The sequence below is a fragment of the Castanea sativa genome, chromosome 1 (genome assembly GCF_040712315.1).
Source record: "Castanea sativa cultivar Marrone di Chiusa Pesio chromosome 1, ASM4071231v1".
NCBI classification, from domain to species: Eukaryota; Viridiplantae; Streptophyta; class Magnoliopsida; order Fagales; family Fagaceae; genus Castanea; species Castanea sativa.
In genome coordinates this window covers 88,739,609-88,763,963 of record NC_134013.1, presented here as the reverse complement: position 1 = coordinate 88,763,963, position 24,355 = coordinate 88,739,609, and the positions used below count along the sequence as shown (strand labels likewise).

General features: G+C 33.6%; 1 protein-coding gene across 7 annotated transcripts; it reads left to right on the top strand.

The window, feature by feature from the left end:
- Nucleotides 1-3,794: 3,794 nt before the first annotated feature.
- On the top strand, nt 3,795-18,252 carry LOC142618937 (putative ion channel SYM8). Of its 7 annotated transcripts, none has more exons than XR_012841400.1 (12): nt 3,795-4,203; nt 8,382-8,450; nt 8,543-9,136; nt 9,777-9,959; nt 10,098-10,157; nt 10,252-10,455; nt 12,060-12,308; nt 12,960-13,058; nt 13,380-13,574; nt 14,536-14,612; nt 14,786-15,052; nt 17,205-18,252. XR_012841400.1 is itself a non-coding variant. In XM_075792004.1 (12 exons), the coding sequence occupies exons 1-12, from the start codon at nt 3,886-3,888 to the stop codon at nt 17,421-17,423; spliced, it is 2,505 nt and encodes an 834-aa protein (XP_075648119.1). In that variant the 5' UTR covers nt 3,798-3,885; the 3' UTR covers nt 17,424-18,252. The 7 variants fall into 7 exon arrangements, 4 of the variants coding, with proteins under 4 accessions (XP_075648140.1, XP_075648128.1, XP_075648119.1 ...); XM_075792004.1 differs by having other exon boundaries at nt 3,798-4,203; nt 10,098-10,112; nt 14,520-14,612; XM_075791995.1 differs by having other exon boundaries at nt 3,798-4,203; nt 14,520-14,612.
- The last annotated feature ends 6,103 nt before the right edge of the window (nt 18,253-24,355 follow it).

Sequence of the window (24,355 nt, the reverse complement as noted above, 5' to 3'; positions counted from 1 at the left end):
CTTGTCTCTTTTTCGTAATTTGCTTCATATTTCTCCATGGCATGCTTGCTGAACTCCTAACCATGTTCAATATCACCCAATATTTTAGTGCGTTGATCATTGAAATAGGCGACAAGTTTGCACTAAATGTAGTCAACCAATGCAGATATGGGTAGTCCACATGCACATTTTAGAACTCCATTGAAACACTCAGACATATTGGTAGTCATTGCTCCATAATGGCGTCCACCATCATGTGACAGTGTCCACTTATCCAAACCCTCCTTTGTTAGATAGGAGTACTACTTCTTTTTTGCTATATTGGGATTGAGATCTTTACTGAATTTGAGTTCAGCTTCCTTCAGGCAATCCAATATTTTTTCAAGTTTGCGATCTTGATGCTAGTATCTTGCTTTCAAGGCCAAAGACTTTAAGAATTTGTCATTAAATTGAGTGTTGAAGTTGCTGGCCACATGTCTAATGCAATATTTATGATATACCGGAACATAATTATTGGGCCACTGTGCAATGGATGATATTATACCTTTATGTCGGTCTAATATTATGCAAATGCTGGAATCGGGTACCACATCTCGTATCACAGTCCGCAGGCATTCTAAAAACCATCCCCAACTAGCCCCCGTCTCATCATCCACAACCACAAAGGTAAGCGGAAAAATCTCATTATTAGTATCGATAGCCATTGCAATCAACAACTTTCCTTTTATAATTTCCATAAAGACGAGTTCCATTAATACTAATCATTGGCCTACAATGTGCGAATCTAACAATGGAAGGAGCGAAAGCCTAGAACACATACTTGAATATAATAGTACCCAGTATGTCCTCGTTGATCGACCGAAACTTTACTTATGTACATGAATCGCTATCCTTATATGCCAACGACAACTTCTACAACTTTTGGTACGACTCTTCCCAATTCTCGTGTATGTTTGCAATAGTCTTTTATTTCGCATTTCATATCTTGTAGTACGATATATTGTGATTAAACCTTTCCTTCATCAGATTTTAGAGATCTTTTATTTTGCTGGTGTGATCTTCAAGTACATATTTATGAAGTTTTTTGGCAAGAAAATTCGAATCCATCATTCTGCCATCTTTGTTCACCCCAACTGATGGACAAGTGTGAGGACCGCCGAATACTTTGACAGCCCATAATCCGTTAAGCTTCGGTTGCGAGAATGCTTGGACTTTCCATGCACATGACTTATTTGCGCACTTTACACGCAATCTTTGCTGGTTGGACCACTCAGTTATATAATTCTTATTGTTGTCCAAAGAGTAAACTATTAATGCCTGTTTCACAGCCTCTTTATTAGGGAAAATCAACCATTTGCTAAAATTCATTTTCCGCTCCCAACTTGATGAAAATGGTATCTCAACATTTGAAGGATCAACTATATTATCCCAAGTGTTTGCATGGAATGGCGGGCCATGAGGTTCATATGTAGGGACTTCAGCATGATCACCATTGTTTGTATCATCTTGAAACTCTATAGCATCACCATCATGATCATCCATCACATCATGATGGACATTGTCAACATTTTCATAGTTTATAGTATTCTCGTGAAAGTCATCTTTCCCAATCATCTCTTCATACTCATCTCTACCATGATCAACATCATCTTCGTCTTCGTCTTCCCCCCCTAGAGATTGAATATATTCTTGTTGATCACTAGATCCGCAAGCCTCCATTGGAGTTGGTGTCTCTTGACATGGTACTGTATAACCCCCAACTATAGTGCACGGGGTAAGAGTCGAATGACTATCTGCATGTAATGATTGAAATTCTTCCCTGCTACTACCCTCAAAAGTTATTTGTTACACATCTTCACCGCCAACTTCAATACGAGGCTCTACACTTATATACAACTCAGCAACTTTTAATTGGGGCATAGAATTTATCTTGTCAAACATAATCTTAACATGCTTGTCTTCTTTTATTTCAATAGGCGTGAAGACAATAGGGTCACTGAACACTGCATGAGGAGCACGATATGTAATTTTTATGTCATGCAATCGACGGTCCAAATCCAACTCTTTCATAATTTTCTTTTTCAACTTCTTCAGATTGATCTCCCACCGTTTTTTTAGTTGAATAATCTTTAACTTTTTATCAGGCCCTTCATATGTCACTCTATAAGTCACAGCACTACAGGGCTCCCCACCATAATATAGATATAAATCAATTGAACTCATTACAAGCCTATAAGTCAAATAAGTTTATTAAAAGTTAGTGACAAATATAACACCTTTATTCGATATGAACTACAAAATATTGCCTCAAGGCAAATATAAAGATAACATTGTATAGTCCACCAAACAACTATAAACAAAATTTTAAATTCAAACAAATTTGTACATGGTCGCTAACCTTAAAAAATTAATACGTTACACCTTACAACTAACAAATCATTACACATTACAACACATGCAAATAAATAATATGTTACCCATTCATTCGCATTATACATAACAACACATTACAACAAAAAACCCATTGCATATTTCAAATAACAACCCATTACAAAACACAAATAACAAATGTCAAAACAATAATAATAATAACAATAATAATGATGATAATAAATTACCATTACAAACAGCACACCATCAACAATATATATATATATATATATATATATATATATATATATATATATATATATATATATATATATATATATCAAATGAAAAAGTGAATAATTTATTAAAAAAAAATTGAAGAAGGTTATATTAACCAGGTATAACAAAAATAAAATAAGATTAAAAAGATTTGAATAATTTACCTACAAATTGAAGAAGAAGAAAAGCTTTTTAATTTGTAGAATGTGAATGTGTGGTGAAAGAGAGAATTTGGGCATGAGAGAGAGCTGAGAGAAGTGAGAGTTGTGAGATTTAGTGTGAGGGATGAAGAGATTAAGTAATAATATCTGAGACAATTGAGGTGGTTGTAAAATTAATTAAAACTCGAATTCCATTTAAAAAAAAATTTCACCGTGTTCGCATAACTAACATAGGTGGGGTAGGTGGTGTTTGCCTAGAAGTCGAGTATACTATACTCGACCTTTAGTGAAAGTCGAGTATAGCATACTCAATTTTATATCGTAGATGTGATTGTTTACTCAAGTTTGAAGTTGAGTTCAGTGTACTCGATTTTTAATGGAAGTCAAGTTCACTGAACTCGACTTCTACGTGGTGTTTTTCCTCTTTTTTTAATCCACGTCAGACTATAGAAGTTCCTCGAAAATCAAGTTTGGTAAAATCGACTTACAAAAAGAATCCAACTAACTAAATAACTTTGAACGCATGTTACCCGCCTAAAAATTTTCTGAAACGATCTGATTGGCAAATTTTGCCCAATTACTACGTACCGAACTGTCCCCTCAAGTCCACCGGACAAATCCCAATTCATCACCGCCATTCACGTCATTGTGAATTAAACTATCTTCCTAACTTTCAAAGAATTTTCAAGTTCAACAACGTATATTGGAACCCACAAAAAAAAAAAAAAAAAGTAACTCACAAATAGTAGCGGCGGAAAACGAAAGAAAAAAAAAAAGCATCTGTGAAAAAGAAAGAAAGAAGAAATATCTGAGGCTGGGAACAGAAAAAGACAAAAAAAATAAAATAAATGTTCTGATTCTGACTTGTTGACGAGTCAATTCATGAGAGTGAGTCCCACCTAATGAAAAATAAATAAAATAAAATATATTTTTTCCCACTATTTTAACTCAGATTTTGCTGTGTGAAACCGAGTGAAACTTTAATGCGTAATAAAACGAACTTTACTCTAACGAAGAAAAGCACTCTACTACTCTTTTATCTTTTCTCTTCTACTTGTAAATCTCTCTCTAACCAAAATCCTCTTCTTCCCTAACAATGTCTAAATCCAACGGAGAAGAAGACTCGCTCCCTCCAAACCAAAGCACGAACGCTACTCTAAACTCAAAACCTTTTTCTTCTTCATCCTACGGTCTCGATCGATCCTCCTCCACCTCCTCCTCGTGCTTCTCCGATCGAGATTATGTTGGCCCTTCCTTTATGGGCGCCTATCCTAAGAGATCTCGCGTCCAAGTCAAGCCTCGGAGTGATATAAGTAATCGGGATTTGGATTCTGAAACTGACAAGCTCTTGGTGATCAGTCAACTCGGTGCGAGGAGAACTCGGCGATTTAATCGCTCACTCATCCTATATTTGGTTAGTTTTCTCTGTTTTTAAATCGGCTTTAGCTTTTGTTTGGTTGCTGAGAAAGTGAGGGATTTTTTTGAGCTTTGAAAGTTATTAAAAAAAAAAAAAATCTAAATCTGTTCAGTTACATAGTTAGTTGAAAAATCTAAATCTAAATCGAAATCTATTTTTAATCTTTAGTTAAAAATTTTTTCAGAAGTGTTTGTTCCCAATGAAAATTTCCAGGAAAGATGAGAAAGTGAGAAAAGAAAAAATATGGATTGAAGGATGTGATTACACTTTCACTTGGGTTTTTTTTGTATGTTTTTTTTTATTAATTTAGGCCACATGGTAGTCCAAGTGGCAATCTATGTGATAAGAAAATTATATTTTATTTTGGCGATCAGCCACTTCAACATTTTTTTTAATGGTGAATATCAAAAGTTTAGGTACCAAGTTGTTGACACATTTAAGAGGTTAAGGACAAAATTTTTGCAGCGTGTCAATAAAATTTTAGTTTGTCTTATAAAAAGAAGAAGAAGTCTATTTAGCGAATCAGTTAGTTAGAATTTGGCTTTGTGTCTGGTTAGTTGCTGTGAAAGTGAATGAAAAGTCAAGAGAAAGAGAGAGAAAATTGAGCTTTGAATGTTACTGAAAAGAAGGGAAAAGCCGCCTATTTAGTTAAAAATTGGCTTTATCTATGTTTGGTTATTGAGAAACGGAATGAAAAGAGGGGGGAAAAGCTCTATTTAATCAGTTAGGAAAGTTGGTTTGTATGTTGAGGTAATTGGCTCAGTTTTTATATAAAGTAGAATTTGAACTGGTTGTATTTACGGGTCATTCTATGGTAAGTACTTTCTTTTATTTTTGGCTATAATGCAAAACCCACTCTATCTATGTTTCACCATAATTCATTTCAGTCCTCCAGCTTTGTTTTCTTTCATTTCGTCCTCTAAGTTTCAACTTTATTCAATTAAGACTTCTCCATTGATTTTGTTAAATATTGCGGTTAGTTGTCCAATTTTTTTTTTTTCTTTCAAAAATTTCTAAATTAAAAAAAATCTGATTAATGCTTGAAATATGTTTTCTAGAATTTCTTTTAAAAAAATTTCAATGAAAGTTGATGGAGAGGCCTTAATTAAATAAACTTGAAACATAGAGGACTAGAATGAACAAAAGTAAATTTAGAGGATTGAAATGAACTATGATGAAACTTAAAATGAGGGTTTTGCATTTTAGCCTTCTTTTTAATGGCTTTATATCAGTTTTTTCGTTGAGAAAGTGAATGAAAAAAGAGGGAAAATATTGAGTTTTTTTTGTTATTGGGAAAAAAAAACCTTTTTTTTTTTTTTTTTATGAGTAATAAGATTTCTTGATATAAAAAGAGGGATACCCTAGTACATGGGAAGTGCACAGGGATCAACAAATCAAGTTCAAAAATTACATGAATCCAAAAAAACTAGAAAAGAGGAAAATGATTGGTTTCCCAAAGTTGACCACCAATCCAATAAAGGTTCTAAATAAAAATAATTTGAGGTTTGACATGGATCTCTCATTATCTTCAAAACACTTGCTTTCTTTCCCTACAAAGACACCACATTAAACAAAGGGGAACAATTATCCATATGTCCATTTCAATGATGACCAAATTGACCTTTCTAGCAAGCTAAGGGCCCAATAATTGACTTAGTCATAACCCAACTTACTCCAAATAATCCAAAAACCATAGAACGCAAATCCATAGCAACTAGACAATGAAGGAAAAGATGGTTAACCGATTCACCATTACACTTCACATATAACACCAATCCAAATTCCAAACCTTCCTTTTTTCTTAAATTGTCTATCGTTAAACATTTTCCCAATGCAACAGTCCAAACAAAGAAAGCCACTCGAGAAGGGATCTTTTGCTTCCGTATGCTTTTATAAGAGGAAAAAAATTCATTAGATAGTAATAAGCATTAACCTTAAACCCCTTATTTCTATCTAGTTTCCAACACATTTTATTCTCCTCAATCCCTCTTACAGAAGAGCCATATATGATATCCACGAAACTTGATAAAACCTCCAATTCCCAATCATGGACAACCCTAAAAAATTTACATCCCAATGAAGGACCCTGAATATGTTACATCCCAATGAAGGGCCCAATTAATGAACTTCATAAGCTCATAAGCTCAACCTCACTAACCTCCTTATCTTGACAACCTTATTTCGACAAATTCGAAATAATTCAGGATATTTAACAACAAGAGCAAGAGATATCTCCCCACATCACTTGTCTTGCAAAACTTTAACTTCGACTTGTCACCAATTTCATATAGAATATAGCGAGACAAAGAAGACCAACCCTGGCTAATATTTTTCCACAAGCTAACGCCATAGGGACCAGCAAGTAAACCGATACACCAGCCACCCTAAACACAACCATACTTCACCTCTATCACTTGCCGCCAAAGAGCATCTCTTTCAAGCCCAAATCTTCACAACCACTTCTCAAGCAAAACTTCATTCAAAAGTCTCAAATTTCTTATCCCCAAACTACCTGAAGAAAGTGAAGTGCAAACAGTAGCCCATTTAACCAGGTGAAATTTGGGTTCATCCCCTAGACTACCGCATAAGAAATTCCGTTGGAGTTTCGCACTTCGGGTAGGTAAATTTGATTGAGTACTTTTAATTAAAGTGACTCTACCTCTCTCAGATAAGTACAAACGTTTTCATCTTGTTAATCTCCTTTCCACCTTCTCCAAAATCGTGTTCCATATTGTCTTATCCTTGAATTTTAGTCTCCTTTCCAGCTTCTTCAAAATCAGGTTCCATATTGTCTTATCCTTGAATTTTGCATCCAAAGGAAGACCCAAATTTTCATTGGGATATTACCTTGCTTACAGCCAAGAAAATTCACCAATAACTCTAAATTATGAACCACCCCCACAGTTATCAATTCTGACTTACCCAGATTTGTTTTTAGACCAAAAACAGCCTCAAATCAAATGAGCACCATATGGAGAATCAGAGTCTGATCAAGGTCGGCATCACTGAAAATTAAAGTGACGCCACCAAAGATCTTCCCTCTAAATTACCCACACAAAAACCTAACATGTGTCCTTCATGTACGGCTTTAGCCAGCACAGTTAGTTAGTTAGTTAGTTAGTGGATGGCTTTATCCAACACAGTTAGTTAGTTAATTAGTCAGGTTGGTTTGTATGTTCAGTTTTGATATAAGCCAAATTTTGAAGTGGTTTTATTTTATATCTAGTTTGTGACTCAAGTTAAGACCAATTTTGGCAGGAAGATATATATATATACACACACACACACACACACACACACACGTGTGTGTGTGAAAATGGCAAATTTTATAACCTTATTTTTGGAGGAAATGTGCATTTGAAAAGACCAAATATGAAAATAGGTTTTATGGGAATATATGTGGTCCAATTGGACGAGTCTTATAGACAACCCAAACTGAAAACTATTAAAACTAATTTGGTTTTTGGAAAGGTAGAGGAAATGAGAAGTAAAAGTACAGATTGAATGTCAAGGAATTTGTCGATTTGGTTAACCAAAGAAGAAAATCACCCTAACCATGGTTTTTTTTTTGTTATAAAAAATTTCTTCTTCTCTCTTTTTTTCCCCCTGCTTTGCTTTTGGGAAAATTATAATTACATACCACGAGTTTTGGGGAAATAACATTGGCTTTACCCTATTGTTTCGCATTAGACAAAAGATTCCTTTAAAATAAATATACTACACCAGTCACTTTGCTGGTGTAGCCCAGTAATGGATTGAGGAGCCCCTCCCAAGTAGTACTTAAGGTCTGGAAGTAACTCAATGAACCATAAACAAGTTTGATTTTTTTCCCTGTGCTTATATTTCCATTTATATCCGTTACTTATTGGCGTTCTCTAGAGCTGGGGGAGAAGTTTGGGTTGCTTTTATTGGAGAATAAGATCATTAATGCACCGCCAAAGGGGTTTCCATCATGGTTCTATGGGAAATCTAGCTAACATGGTGTCTACTTATATCAGTACATATTGTTAAGTCTGAAATTTGCCACTTCTATTTTCAAAAGATAGCCAATGATGTTGATGTGTCAAATTATTTTTTGTATTCTTTGTTTGAGCTTCTCAGAGATAGCAGTTGATGACTTGCTTCTCAAATTTTTTTTGGGGGTTTTATAATTTTGTTTCTTATTTCTTTTGCAGCTCAGTTTCACTTGTATAGTATCTGTACCTTATGCAGCTTATCTACAAAACGGAGTTGCAAAACTTCAGGTTTATATTTTCAACAATTGTTGAACATTCCTTTTGACTTTTGTTGGTTAATTTTTTATGCACAATTTTAATTTGGTTTTGTTTGCTTGCAGGAAGAGAAAAGTAACCTTTGTCTTCTTTGTGGTGATAACTATATTTGTAATGGTTCAATTCCTCATTTTGGTAATGCTGTTAGTAGAACTGTTGCCTTGTATACTGTGGTGTTCACAATCTTTATGCCATTTCTGTTTTACAAATATCTGGACCGTCTTCCCCCAATCAAAAGACTTTCGGAGAGTACAAATATTAGCAAAGAGGAGGTTTCCTTGAAAAAGAGAGTTGCATACATGGTGGATGTGTGTTTCTCTGTATATCCATATGCAAAGCTGCTTGCACTTCTCTTTGCAACTATATTCCTTATAGGATTTGGTGGATTGGCATTGTATGCAGTAAGTGAGAGTAGCTTTACTGAAGCTCTATGGCTTGCCTGGACTTTCGTAGCTGACGCAGGAAATCATGCAGACAGGGTTGGCACTGGGCCAAGGATTGTTTCTGTCTCCATAAGTGCAGGAGGCATGCTGATATTTGCAATGATTCTTGGTCTTGTTTCTGATGCTATCTCAGAGATGGTGGATTCACTGCGGAAAGGAAAGAGTGAAGTCATTGAAAGGGATCACGTACTTATTCTTGGTTGGAGTGACAAATTGGTAATCTTCTTGAGTGCATTTGAGCTTGATTCACCTCCAGTATCTAATTTTCATTGGCAATCTTCAAGTGATATCTAGATTTTCCTTTAACTTCTGGATATTGTTAAGATTGTAGTGTAGGGGTGATTGGTAAATACTGGTTTAGCTTTTGGAAGTTGTTATGGAACTTTTGAGATGCTGTAATTTTTAGTTACATATTACCAAAACTTTCATCTTTCAGCCATTAAGAAGTTTTAGAAAGCATGAACTTAACTGTTTCTGGAATTTCATGTCTAATTATGGTTCTTGAGGTCCATTAGAAAAGGAAAATAAGTTGATATGAATAATTGAGTGTTACCTTTTAAGTGCAAGTTTTCTGTCCAAAATTTTGTTTCAGCATATACAGGGCGCATGTGAAGTTAGATTTGTTGCTAGCACCCCTTAACAGTTTTGGTTCTTAAGTTATTGAATGGTATATCTCTATGCCTTTTGAAAGTGCAAAGCGAACCTCATATGCCCTTGATCCTTCCTGTTTTTGGCTTCTCTAAGCCTCAACATATTTAGTTTGATGAAATGGGTCAACTGCATAAATTTTGAGATCAAAGTGTCAAATTTGTTATGATAAAACAATTCCAATTTATTTTATGATTGTTGGCTATAGGGTTCACTCTTGAAGCAGCTTGCAATAGCAAACAAGAGCAATGGTGGTGGAGTTGTTGTGGTACTTGCAGAACGAGACAAGGAGGAAATGGAGATAGACATAGCAAAGCTAGAATTTGACTTCATGGGGACATCTGTTATATGCCGAAGTGGCAGTCCTCTTATACTGGCTGACTTAAAGAAGGTACTTTTTGGCATCTAAGATTCCTTCTCCCCCACTCTTCTTTTTTCCTGATCACTGTAGTTGCTTGCTCTTTTACTTTCATCATCTTTTAAAAAATACATCTTTTCATTCTGATATTTTCCCTCTCCATATTCACAGGTCTCAGTTTCAAAGGCACGTGCTATCATTGTATTAGTGTCACATGAAAATTCTGATCTGGTTACTTCCAATTCTCAATGTCCTTATGCTTCTCAGTGATTTATGTTGTTTCTTTGAAACAAAATAACTTATATGTTCATATATTTGTTAACAGAGTGATGCACGTGCTTTGAGGGTTGTACTCTGTCTCGCTGGAGTGAAAGAGGGTTTAACGGGTCATGCTGTTGTGGAGATGTGTGACATTGATAATGAGCCCCTGGTGAAGCTTGTTGGAGGGGATCTTATTGAAACAGTAGTTGCACATGATGTAATTGGACGCTTGATGATACAATGTGCTCTACAACCCGGACTTGCACAGGTTACTTGCTATGCTATAGTTATTCACAAATTTGAAGTCAGTGACTTAGCCAACCTCCTTCCCCCCCCCCCCCACCTCCTTTTTTTTTTTTTTTTCTAACTTATCTTTGTTGGGGTGCGCATGTGGGAGAGGGGGAGGGGGGGGGGTGTATAATTGCACTCCTAGGTTCTTCTAAATGTCACTGTTGTTTGCATCAAACTAGTTTCTTGCTTGTGTGACAAATTTTCTTTAGTGAGCTCCACTCTTAGTTTCAAGTTCTTATAAATTTGATATTGATTGTTCGCTTCTTAATTAGAGCCAGACTCAAATGTGGGAAAAAAAGCATAATTAGGGCTAGTGTTTATGATACCAAAATGAGAGGCCTCTGCCTTTCCATAGTTACCTATAATCCAGCATTCTGCTTTGTGTACATCAGCATGTTTTCTCAGTTCTCTCTGTTAAACTTATCTTGATTGCGGTGGTGATACAAAATTAATTTTAAGTAATCTTTTCATGTCATTCTTGGGCCAATTATTCTGGTCTGTTATTTTGTGCAGAATGTGTTCACTTTGCGGGTCTCTTGTAGTTGTAGGGGTTTAACATGTAAATCCTTGTCTGCTATTCTGTCAGTGTAGCATCATACTGAATTCTAAAATAGCTTGTAAACCCGTTTGACACACATGTTTTTTATTTAAATCAATTTTATTAGCCATGTATTTAATTTAAAGTTGAATTACAGTATATGTTATTTAAGACCAACAATAATAAATAATTAGTGGTGAAGTTTATGTAAGGTAATAACATTATGTCTTCAAACAAATTGTCTGTACATAAAGATGACAAGCAAATGAGAAAAGATCGGTGTCAACTTGGTGGATTTTTTAGAAAAATCTCAGTGAAATTACTATCTCAAGTTGAGATGGTCAGGTTATTTGGGGGCTGTTTGGTAGTGTAACTAGAACAACAGTTTTCAGTGTTTAAACAACATTACACGTTTTTCCATACTTTTTTACGCACACATATTTCCAAAATATATAAACAACGTTACCAAACACTCCCTTGAATTTTCTGTTTCTGTTCTCAGTTAATTAAATTGAAACGTTAAATGACTTTTAAAAATGAAAAAAAATTCCTAGTATGAATTGCAAATTAAATAGGCATATAGCGGTTGTAATCTTAATTGTATATAACTGAGCCGTAGTGCTTGTGTAATTTATAAACAAATACAATAGAAGTTAAATACGTCCTTAATGAGAGAAAGGAGATGATTCATTGGAAAAGTCAAGAAGAGACAGTTATCATGAGGAGATGTCTAATAGGATAGTGGTGAGACTAATTAATGAGACTCAATTAACAATACTAATTATTAGATTGATGAGTCTCATCAACTGATTTTGGTTAAAAATTCTTCAGAAAGAAAAGCACACAGAAAGCATGGCTATCTTGTGGTCATAAGTACTAATGTTTTCCTATTCTGTTTCTAATTATATAAATATCACATTTGTCTTATTGTATGAAATGAAACCTATGAATTATACAGCCTCTCTTCTACAATTTTAGGTCCCCTTGAATTCTAAATTTAAACTATATTTTTTTAATCTATTCAATTCCCCTTCTTTTGGCAGATATGGGAGGATATATTGGGGTTTGAGAATGCTGAATTTTATATCAAAAGGTGGCCTGAGTTGGATGGTCTGCATTTTAAAGATGTTCTTATTTCATTTCCTGATGCAGTTCCCTGTGGAATTAAGGTGGCTGCTGAAGGCGGAAAGATAGCCATAAATCCAGATGATGATTATATTTTGAAAGAAGGGGATGAAGTCCTTGTTATAGCTGAAGATGATGACACTTATGCTCCAGATCACCTTCCAGAGGTTATTTTTCCTTCTTGTTTTCTTTTCTAAATCCATGTAGCAGCAAACTGTGTACACGTGTATTTTTTTCAAATTGGTAGTTGCAGTTTAGGAAGTTACAAAACTTTATGTCTGACTAAATTCTTACATTTGGCTACGTAATTTCATGATGTTCATTTGGGAAATTGAAAAGATCCTGCAATCATTAGCCTTTCTGTCCAAGTGTTACCACTCTGTTTTAAAGTGGGCAGGTCTGGGATATGAAATTGGAGTGCAGGTTTTTGGGTGTCAAGAGGGCCATCCCTTTTGTTTGAGCTGCTATTGGATTTGATATGAAGCTCAGAAGCGCAGATGTCCAACATTTACATGTCATGTAGTGTAATCTATTTTTAGTAGATAAATTTTATGTTCAGTTTCTATAGGTGATACGTCACTACAATACACGGAAAGAAATCAATGTGAACAAGTTGATCTTTCCATGTTGTGTATTTATAGATTGACAGAAAGTGGGCTATTGATAACCACTGGGTCTGATCTTTATTATATTTTCACCTATAGGTATATGAAAAATAATGTTTATGTTTTTATGTTCATCGCGTTTGATGGTTTGTTGTAGAAAAAAAAATTTCGGTTGTCTTTCCTTATCTCATTTATGCTCTGTCCTCTTTGCAGGTACGTAGGGGTCTATTTCCAAAAATAGACGACCCTCCAAAATATCCTGAGTATATATTATTTTGCGGCTGGCGCCGTGACATTGATGATATGATTATGGTAACTTGCTTACACATACAAAGTAAATTGTTGTTTATAATTTAATTTTTAGTGTTACCTTAAGGTGCCACTTTGTCACATGATTCAATTCATTTTTACTATAACCTCCTAGCTTTTTTAGATAAGTTGTGCATGGTGAACTTATTATAAGAATTCTGAGGTTTTCATACTAATATACAAAAACAGAGACAAGTTACCAGTTATATATTAAAGAAATAAATAAATTAAGAAAATTAAAATATTCATCAAGCAATATGGAAACTGGCTCTATAAGCCTTCAATATGGAGCTCCAACTTTATCAGTGGTTTGCCATTTTTCAGGTTCTAGAGGCATGTTTGGCTCCAGGTTCGCAACTGTGGATGTTTAATGAGGTTCCAGAAAAAGAAAGAGAGAAGAAGTTGATTGAAGGTGGACTTGATGTATCTACATTAGAGAACATAGAACTTGTCCATCATGAGGGGAATGCTGTCATTAGACGGCATTTAGAGAATCTTCCTTTAGAGAAATTTGATTCTGTAAGTCTTCTTTGGTATTCCCTGCGTGTGTGTGTGTGTGTTTTAGTATAACAACCTTGAGAAAAAAAAATTAGAAGACTTAAGGTAGAGAAAGATTAAAAATAACATCATAAGAAGTAATTATAAGGACTTGTCAATTAAGGAAGTAACAAAAGCTATGACTTTGGATAGAATAGAATGGAGGACAGGAATATGTGTAGCTGATCCTGACTAATCTTGTTGAGGATCCATAGCCAACACCAAAAAAATTGGGACTAAGGCTTTGTTGTTGGTAAGTCTGGATGGATTGGAAGTTTGTGTGTAACATTGGGTTTTGAAAGCGCAAGATCATGATTTGCAGGTTAGGCTTATGGTGAGGATTCTTCGACTACCATGAGATTGATGGATATCAATGGAAGTTGAAAAAACATTAGGATTCTAATATATGTGTGCTTTTTAGAGATGGCTTCTAATATATTTAATGTAAATTGGTGAATCTTGATGATTTTTGAAAGTTGAATGAATATAGGGCTTTACTAGACCTAACAATTAACTGAATTAATGGCTGAAAAAATTAGGTGAAGAGAACCGTTCTGCAGTTAGGTTGAAAATCATGGAAACAAATCTGAAATGTAGAATGTATATGTCTCTGGAAACCGAACTAGACAACTCATTGTCATTTTGCTTGGAATTTCAGTGTATGTGGAATTTTTCCCTAAACTTCATCATATAACCAATCTTCTTTCTAACATATTGATCTGCTGCAAAATACTTATGCCAAAATTAAAACCGGGGGCTTCTATGCCACATCCATACATGCTAACTTATGTAAGCTATTCACAACATCTAAATTAGCATGGTAGTTAATTTACAAAGCAGATTTTCCCCTTTTTTTGAGTATGAACAAGAACTTCTGGAAATTTCTTTTGTTAATTCTTTAATAACTTACTAACTCTAAACAGACAGATTTTAATTCTTGCAGATGAATTGCTGGAGGAATCTGTTGTGCAAGCTGATTCACGATCTCTTGCCACTCTTCTTCTAATTCGAGATATACAGGTAGCTACAATTGCAATATTTTGTTCGAGTGTTCATGTGTTTTAAGTTTGTGATTGTCCTTTTTGTTTATAGGTCAACCAAAACTTTTATAACCACCATACATTGTCATTGTACATACAGATATCTCAGTTCTGACTGCTGATAAAATCTGCATGTTATCTAATGGATTGCAGTCAGAGCGTCTTCAACATAAAGATCGAAAGTCAACTTCTTTACGGTTCCCTGGGCCCTCTAACAGCTCTTGGATCCGTCAAATGCAGAATGCTTCAGACAAATCAATAATTCTTAGTGAAATCCTGGATTCTAGGACGAGAAACCTGGTGTCAGTGTCCAGAATCAGTGACTATGTGTTATCAAATGAACTGGTCAGTATGGCACTAGCAATGGTGGCTGAAGACAAGCAAATAAATCGCGTTCTTGAGGAGCTGTTCGCAGGGAAGGTACCTTTCATGCTCCATCCTTTATTTGTTTATTTCTGGTTTGATGAACACAATAATGTTGCTGATAACGGCCAGGAATTCATCAGTCTACAAATGTCTTCTTTTCTGATAAATAATTTCACCTTTCTGGAGACAGAAGATAGAAGTGCTAATGCAATCTAATTAGGAAGAGAGCAATATGACCCGGTCCAAATTTCTTTGTTAGATTCTATTACAGTGGAAAGAAGAGACTAAGCAATGAGAACATTAGTAGTCCTTGTGAAAAAATTTTAGTCTTTGATACCATATGAGCTGATGCATATAATAGTTAGTTGGCTTGCTTATTGAAAATGGGTGATCATAATCCCTATTCTTTCAATTTGTCATACTTATTAGCAGTCTTGCTGTTGACTAAGCCTACATTTAGTATGCTTAAGCAGGGCAGAGAGTTTGGTTAATCATGATATTAGATGTATACTTCTTGTATAGCTATATTTCGGAGTATCAACCTTCAGAGTAATTTGAGAATAGAACACATTATTAGTTGACATAGTAATTTGTCTCTCCATAAAAAGACTCTCAATGAAATGGATTTTCAGATACAGGCACCGTTGAGTTTGCTAGTACTTTCCAAAACTAATGGTGGTCAAACATCTTCCCTTGACACTTGCAATGCAATATCATATGAAGCACATGAAAATTGTTTCTCATGCTACATTGTGCTAAGGATTACGTTGCCAATGATTTAAAATTTGAAGGCATTGCGGAGCTGTCACTGCATTCCACATTGTGTATGTTGTCCAAGTGATTACAAGAAGTTCCAATTACGACTAGTCCACTTTAAATTATTACACGAGTGAAGCTAGTTTGTCTTTGGGTGGTGACCAATAGTACAAAGTAACTTGGTAGCTTCTAGTAGCTCAGGAGAACTGCAACATAATGTGGTTGAATAGAAATTTGAGCGCAGGAGATTGTAGCACCCTAAGACAAGGATTTGAAATGTGAGTTGCCAATTATTTGAAACTTGGAAGCATTTTGTGGGCGTATGTTAACCGTTAATTCCCACATCGAGTAGGTACTAGATCTGTCTGAATAATTTTGAATAATCCTTTTAAGCTATCACGTTGATGTGGCTAGTTGCTACTGCATCCCCAAGTTATGACAGTTGCTACTGCATCCCCAGGTTATGACATCTCCTATTAAGAAATAAAGCTTACTAGGCAGAATAGAATAGTGGAGGGATTTTAGGGAGGATGAACAATTTAGGAGAGAAAAGTGGAGAGAATGCATTTTAAGCAATTGTTTGGTAGGGAGGGGGGAAAGAAAAAAAGTGGTGGCATCCCAGGCCCCCAAAATATTTTCTCCCCAAAATGGGGAGAAAACTGGTGGGATCTGACCAAAATGCCCATGTGCATAATGCACATGGGCGTTGTTCTTGCCAATTGTGTTTTTTTTTTTTTTGGGGGCATTCTTGCCCTTTTTTTTTTTTTTTTTTTCATTTTCATTTTCTTCTGTGCATCGTTCTTGCCATTTGCTTTTTTTTTTTTTTTTTTTGGCTTTTCTTGTACTTCTCAGTAGTGGTTTTCTTTTTTTTCTTTTTTCTTTTTGTGCTCATCTTCCTTTGGCTTGTGCTATTTAAAAAAGAAAAAAAAAATTGAAGTGTCCATACACAATGTTTTTAATAAAGAAATGTTACTTTTTTGTTTTATTTAATAGGGACATAATTGTAAATTTTATACCAACTTCATTTTTCATCCTCTTATTTTTCTCGTCAATCAAACAAATAAATTTTCCATCTCTCCACTTTTCTATCCTCCCAATCAAACATAAATGGGAGAAAACTAAATTTCTTCTATTTTTTCTTCATTTTCTATCCTTCCACTTTTTCACTCCTCCAACCAAATGGACCCTAAATTTGTAAATTGATATTATTTTAATGTTTATTAAACTCAGCTCTCTCTCTTTAGTTGCCTAGCTGGGGAACTTACCGTAATTTTTTTTACCACAAGAATAATCTGATCTTAGGTGGATATATTTATTTGCTCTTTCTATAGTGGGGGGATACTGATGCTTAACTTGTAAATCTTTTAACAGCTACGGCTCATAACTAATGATAACCCATTCAAATATAGAAAATTAGAAATTTGTGCGAATTTGACATGTTTTCATGCAGGGGAACGAGATGTGTATCAAGCCTGCAAAATTCTATTTATTAGACCAGGAAGAACTCTGCTTTTATGATATAATGATTAGGGGTCGTCAAAGGCAGGAAATTGTGATTGGCTACCGCACTGCAAATGCAGAGCGTGCCATAATTAACCCTCCACAGAAGTCAGAACCAAGAAAATGGGCCATTGATGATGTTTTTGTGGTCATCTCATCTGGTGAATGAAATGCATAATAGTTCTTTTGCACCAACCTATGCTAGCCCACCTTATTCTTGCCCTCTCAGCCATACTATTAGTCAGTAAAATTAAGCATCTAGGTGTGAATTCATCACTGTAAGAAAGCTATATAGTTAATGTTGCAAAAGAATCTGAAGGCTCCTATTGAAGGTGGTTAGATCTCTATCCACAACAAAGATTCATTGATGATGATTTCTTGTTCCCCAAACGTAAGTTTTGCAAACACAGGCTTGTTGACTTAACTGGATTGGACAATACACACCAGTTAGATGACAGCAGGGTGAAGGGACAACAGTTACTCGCAAATATTTTATAGAATTGAATGAAAAATTATGTTGGAAAGGTAGTAGATCTTGATGGAATGGATGGAACAACAGTCTGGGGAAATTCCCTTTTATGGCCATTTTTGTGTAATATCATGAGCTATCCCTTGTTCATGCTGGAATTCTGGAAACTGAAGTCTGATGGCATTTTTTAGTTACCCCCTCCTACTAGCGTAAATTTTTTTGTCAGCACTTTCTGCCTCCTTTTGAATGATATGTAACATAGCAAGAAACAGGTAGTTACATGGATCAACTCATGTAGACATCAAAAAAGCAATGGAAGATTGTAACTATTCTGTTTGTTTATTTATGCTAATGGAGGATTGTAAGTATTTAGTTGAATCCTAATAGTGATTTGCATGTTCAATGTTGCTTATTTATTTATGTTAAATGAGGATTGTAAGTATTTAGTTGAATCCTAATAGTGATTTTGAATATTCAATGTTGCATATTTATTTCAATTGCAATTTATTCCAATAAGATTCTCTATAAATTGTAAGGAGGCCAATATGATGATTTGGAATTGTTTATTTACTGGAAGTACAGTAGGAAACGAAGGGAGAAAGACGCTTGCCAAACGCTCTGATCTAATATGGTTTCATACTTCACCTCCCCATTTCTTATTTTTTTGGTTATATCAAGACCATATGCAACCAGTTCTACCAAAGGAATCACTGACATAAATATTGATGAAATCAACCGGCTTACACTAGAACTGCAACCTTATTACACAACAAAAACTTAATAAACTCAAACTCAACAAACAAAAGCAAGATTGTTCATTTTTCTCACACTAAAACCTTTGACCCTTTCTCTACACCATGTACAAAGCAATTTAATGAAAGGCCCTTGGAAAATTTGCATCAATCCCTTTTGAGAAATGTTCATCATGTCAACTGCTAGGTTCTCCATCATCAGCGCCTCAGCATCTCCAGACAACTGCATCTCTAAACTTCTCTTCCCTGCATTTACTTTTAGACGTGAAGTCATAACTCTATAGAAACACATGCCTTTAAGATGAGTAATTATTCTTTACTTTGGGAGCAATGCTCTCCCTTCTTATATCATAATGAGTGTTACTGATTAAATGCGGTAAAATCTATCATTCATGTGAGAAAATGAGCATTTCTTCTATATGTATGGAAAATAATTGAAACCACACACACAATTTTAGCATAACAAATAAATACATGGAACTCAAATGTGAAAGAGAAGATACGTATGTCAGATGCATTATATACTTTCTTCTACCATAAAATGATGATGAGGGAGTATAGTTCCTGGTGGTTTAGGTAGCTTGAGAGGGCATGATGAAGGTGGAAGTACAGGGAGATTTTGACCTAATATTTTATTTCTACAAATATGCAATTGTATTTTTTTTTTTTTTAACCACACTGAAAAATGTGCGCTATATATTCTATGGGTGGTGTATATTTACACACCCTCACACACACGCTCAAACTGCACATAAATCATGACTCGAAGTCATAATTTTCAAGTTAGAAAGCGTGTATAATTGAGTGTGTGAACTAATTTTTACTAATATTTTACTATGTATCAAGTTGGCAAGTGTTTCCACATTAGCATTTTGTAGCACGTGTTGTGGTGATATATGTGCCTTTTTATTTATTTTTTGATAAACTGCAGTTTTTATTAACAACAACAGGCAGAACAATAATCTGACTTGCAAGCCTCCATGTGTGCTTTTGTGAGATAGAGTGGTAAGACATTAAGACTGCAAATTCTGAAATGCAATTTTACCATCCAACTTGTTAATCTAATGGAAAAGGTTTACATTCTCTTCATTTCCACCTCTCTTCTGTTCTCTTTCTCTAGGAATTTCCGACTTTGTGGTGAAATCTTGAGAGGTTAGTCATTAGCGTTGCTATTATACCAAAATTTCATGCTGCCACATCTTCTAAAATTTCATTATACCAAATAAGAAATGATAACTTACTTTAAATGACATAAAAATCATAAATATTTTTACCATCTAGAAATTTAAATCTTGACCATAAAATAGGAAAAGTTTTATATTTTTTCTGTGGATATAATTTTTACTACAATTTGTTAAAGTGATTGACAGTAAATAGTAGAAAATTACTTCCACACAAATCTAAAATTTTTTTTTTTTCACTACTCACTCAGCCATTTCAACAAGTTATGGCAAAAACTCTGTCCTTAGGTTTTCTCAATCTTTATTTGTCTTAAAAGAGAGAAGATGAAGTTAAGGATGGCTAATCAAAGTCAAAAACTACAAGACAATGTACTTATTTCATAATTGGGTAGAAAGTAACAAAAATCATGTATGCATGCCAGCAGCCATGGCGGCGATTTTGGTGGGCTATCAAAATCAAAATCATAAAATCCTCACCACCACCAATTTGATCCCTACGTTTTTCATGAGTCGTGTGGAGCCCACAGTTGTGAACCGAATAAGTAGATAAGGCCATAGCTTTTATCATTCAATTTGAAGACATGAAAGATTATAAGATGATGTTGACAGCAAAGTTAATTTGCAAAAATATATTATTAACTAATAAAAACTTAAATAAATAAATAAATAAACAAAAATTAATCATCATACAAAACATAATGTAAATGTAAATTGTAATTAAGATTCAAAATATCTGTCAAGTTTAGTTAGGATTCAATATAGTCTAATTATATTTATGTTTCTCCAAAATATCAATTCATATATTAAATTAAAAGATTCATTAAATATAATAAGTTTAAATATTTCATCTGGATACTTTTCTTTTGAACTAATATCATCTGTATACTTAAAGAGTAAATTGAGATAATAAAATCAATGTTAAAAATGAGTAATTGATTTATGAAAAATTATCTTATGCGTTAGATATATGGAGTGCGTCTCTCACAAGCATGTGAACTCCATACTTATGGGACTCACATGCCTATAATAGGCTCTATACGTTTGGCTCACAAGATACTAGCTCTGCACTTAAGTTGTCACCATTAATATTGGAAAAGGGCAACAATCATGCATGTCGAATTATGTGCATTGATTCTAAATTTTTAACACTATCGAAGTTTATCACTTCTAAACAATTGCTTTCCTCCTGTTTTTGCATCTTTGGTTTTGGATTGTAGGGAGTTGCTGAGTAGACGATAGAGTACTGTAGTACCGTAAGGCCAATCATTGTGCTAACGTTTAGAAAAGGAGGGGGGAGATCGCAACCTAACAGAATAGTTGGGTTTAATTACTATTCAAATGTTGTAATTTTGTATGATCAAAGGGTATCACCCTTATCAAATTGATTCATGCCCTCTATTGTAACAAACTTTAATTAATAAATAAAGATAATAATATATATCTAAAAAAAATTTTGAAAAGTCAACCATATATCACTTTTTGTTTTTTCATTTAAGTATAATCATTTAGAATTTTTTTTTTCAGCAAGTGAATTTCCTTAGGGAAGAGGGATTTGTTTTCTTATGGCCAATTAACAAGGAGGCATTTCTTTGAGGCATTTCTTTAGGGCAGGGACTAGGGAGGCAATTATATAATTTGAATATGGGTTAGGGTTTATTGTTGTAGGGAAGGTCATGGTTTCCATCATTGAAGATATGAAAAAATTGCTTCCCTCTTTTCTTGTTGGAATATTCATGATCCCACTGTTAATCACAGGTGAGGTGTGGACCGACAAGGTATGAAGTAGATAAGGCCAAGGTACAGGTTTATTGATTTTTACAGGGAGAACTTTCATCATTTTTTTTTTACTTTGTGAAATAATAGCTTCCATCATTGAACATATCAAACATTTGTTTTCCCATTTTCCAGTTGGAATATTTACAATATGGCTCTCTTTTCCCCCAAGATTTTTTGTTGGTCAATGGATGCTATTGCATCTTGTGCATATACTGGGGGGATAAGGGATACTTTTAAAAAGCACAAACACAAAAAAACAAAAAAATTGTTATAATATACTTTGTCAACTCCCATTTCCCTAACTTGTATAATTAATTACATTTTAATTTTTTTTAAATGTTATGTCATAGTATACTTTATTGGTAAAAGTAGGGAGTGGGGCTACTTTTTTCTAATAAGTACTAATTGTGCCTTTTCCAAAAAAAAAAAAAAAAAAAAACTAATAGTGCCTATAATAGCAATAATGGGAACATAATTTATTTGCTACCTTTTTTTTTCACAATTTCTTAAAGTAAGAAGTGATTGAATCAACATTATTTATACATAAATTCACCACTAACATCAATTTTATAAACCAATCACAATATGTTGGGTTAACAATTGTAACAAAAAAAAAAATTGTGAAAATTTTAGTGCTATTCGTCTTATTGATAGTTTTGCGTGCCATAAATTTATTGACATTTGGCACACAATAAAGTTTCTCATTGTCTACAATAAAATGACTTCTATTGCACTTATCCTTATAATTCTTCTTCACAAGTATTACTCATGAGCATTTTTTAATACAATCTGGTGTTATATTTGTATGCTATTATAGTATGTGATTATCATTTTATTGTAGACATTATGTGGTTGATTTATGCAATTATTATTTTATATGATAATAACCTTTTGATAGTTAATTTTTGGCAAATAAATTTTTTTTTTCACATTTTTAAATTTCTAAGCAGTCTATTTTCCACACAAAAAAAAAAAAAAAATGGTAGAACAAACATAGGACTTATGGGTGTAACTAAAAAAAGGGAACAATAAGATTTATAGGTATAGTAAAACAATTATCTAAAACAATTGTGCTAATCATGTGGTATAATTGTTTTTTTTTTTTAATTATAGGGTGGTTAGCTTGTCATAAAATTAAATGTAGGATAGAAATTAATTCAGACATATAGTTACATTAGATGTAGTTTAATTGTACTTGAAAAAGATATTAATGTTTGTACTTTATTTTATTTTATGATACAAGATAAAAATTATATTATAGCCTAATATAAGTGTATATGCATATGAAGTTTCCTCTTAGAGACTTGAACCCTGACCTTATTTGGCCCTACCTCACAAAAATTTTATACTTATAGAGTGACTATCACGCTAAGAGTGTGCGGTAGCATGTTTGTACTTTATTGATAAATGTAACGAAGTGTTTGAATTTAATTGAAAATTTTCAATAAATTGCACATAAGGTGTTATATCTAGGTTTTGTCTTATAATGTAATAAATGACTCTCTTTTTTTTGAGAAAGATGTAATAAATGACTTAGTTAATCTAGTCATGATTTTCTTTTATTAATAAATTATAGTTCTTCCTAAAAAAATTTATAGCAAAACTTTTTCACCAATTTTTATTTTATTTTATACAAGATAGAATTTTTACTATTGCTTAATCTAAGTGTATATGTGTGTGAAGCTCTCTCTCAGAGGCTTGAACCACGGTCCTTGCTCCCCACACCCCACACCCCATAAACATTTATATTAGTAGAGTGACTACCGCATCAAAGGTGCACGGTGATTTTTTCACCAATTTTGATAGTGCTTCACGCCTTCACCCTTTTAATGCGCATGAATACAAGTCAAACAATAAAAGATGTTGTCATATGATGGGTTAGTAAAGCCTCTTACATATTTTATAAATTAATTAAATAAATCTCCAAAGAGCCAAAAAAAAAAAAAAAACCCTAAAAATCTTTTCCATGCACAAAGCAAACGTCATCACTTAAATAGTTTGGCTTCATTAGTGTACTGTAGAGCGTGGACCCTTTTTTTTTTTATATAAAATATATATTATGGAAAAGTAGAAAACAAAACAATCCAAACAAATCTCTAGCTTCATAGATGAGAGTGGACATTCTACAAAGCACATTATTCCATCACATGTGATTGTATATTAATATTACACCATGTCTGTTAACACCATATAGTGCCTTGTGCATGACACTTCCACCGGCCAAACACAAAATAGATCATTACGCACTAAATAATAACGTAAAACTAAGAGTTTTATAACTTAATTAGTCATTATATTTTAATGTTATTGTTTCCAATAGAGGTATAGTGTTTGAATCTCTCCTCTGGTTAAAACTATCGAATTATAAAAAAAAAAAAATATTGATGACTTAGAAAGTCTAATAAATCAAGCATTTTTATTTGAAACATTAATCACAACACCAATATATTTATTATTAATAGACTTAAGATTTTTTTTATGGACTTAAAGATTTTTTTTTATTAATAATGATTGAATTACATTATTTGAAACACAAAATAAGCACTAACAGCATGAGGATCAGGGGCGGAGCTGCACTTACCAATGGCCCCCCAAAATTTTTTAAAAACTTCATAATGTATATGTGTTTTGCAATTTTTTTAAAATATTAGACCTTAAACTAAAAAAATAACTCCTCCAAAAAATAAAAGTTGGCCCCTACAAAAAGTAATTGAACAACTAATTGTGGGTTCCAAAAATTATTGGTTAATAACAACAAACTATCCATCTTGTAAGCAAAAAAAAGTACTTCTTTTTAGTTTTTTCTTCTCTTAATTGGTAAGTTTTAGTTGTTGAGTTCAAATAGTAAGTTTTTTATAAAAGAAACTTCTACTTAGAGTTATTTTGTTTTATTTGGATTAAGTCTTTCAATGTTGTTGTTAAG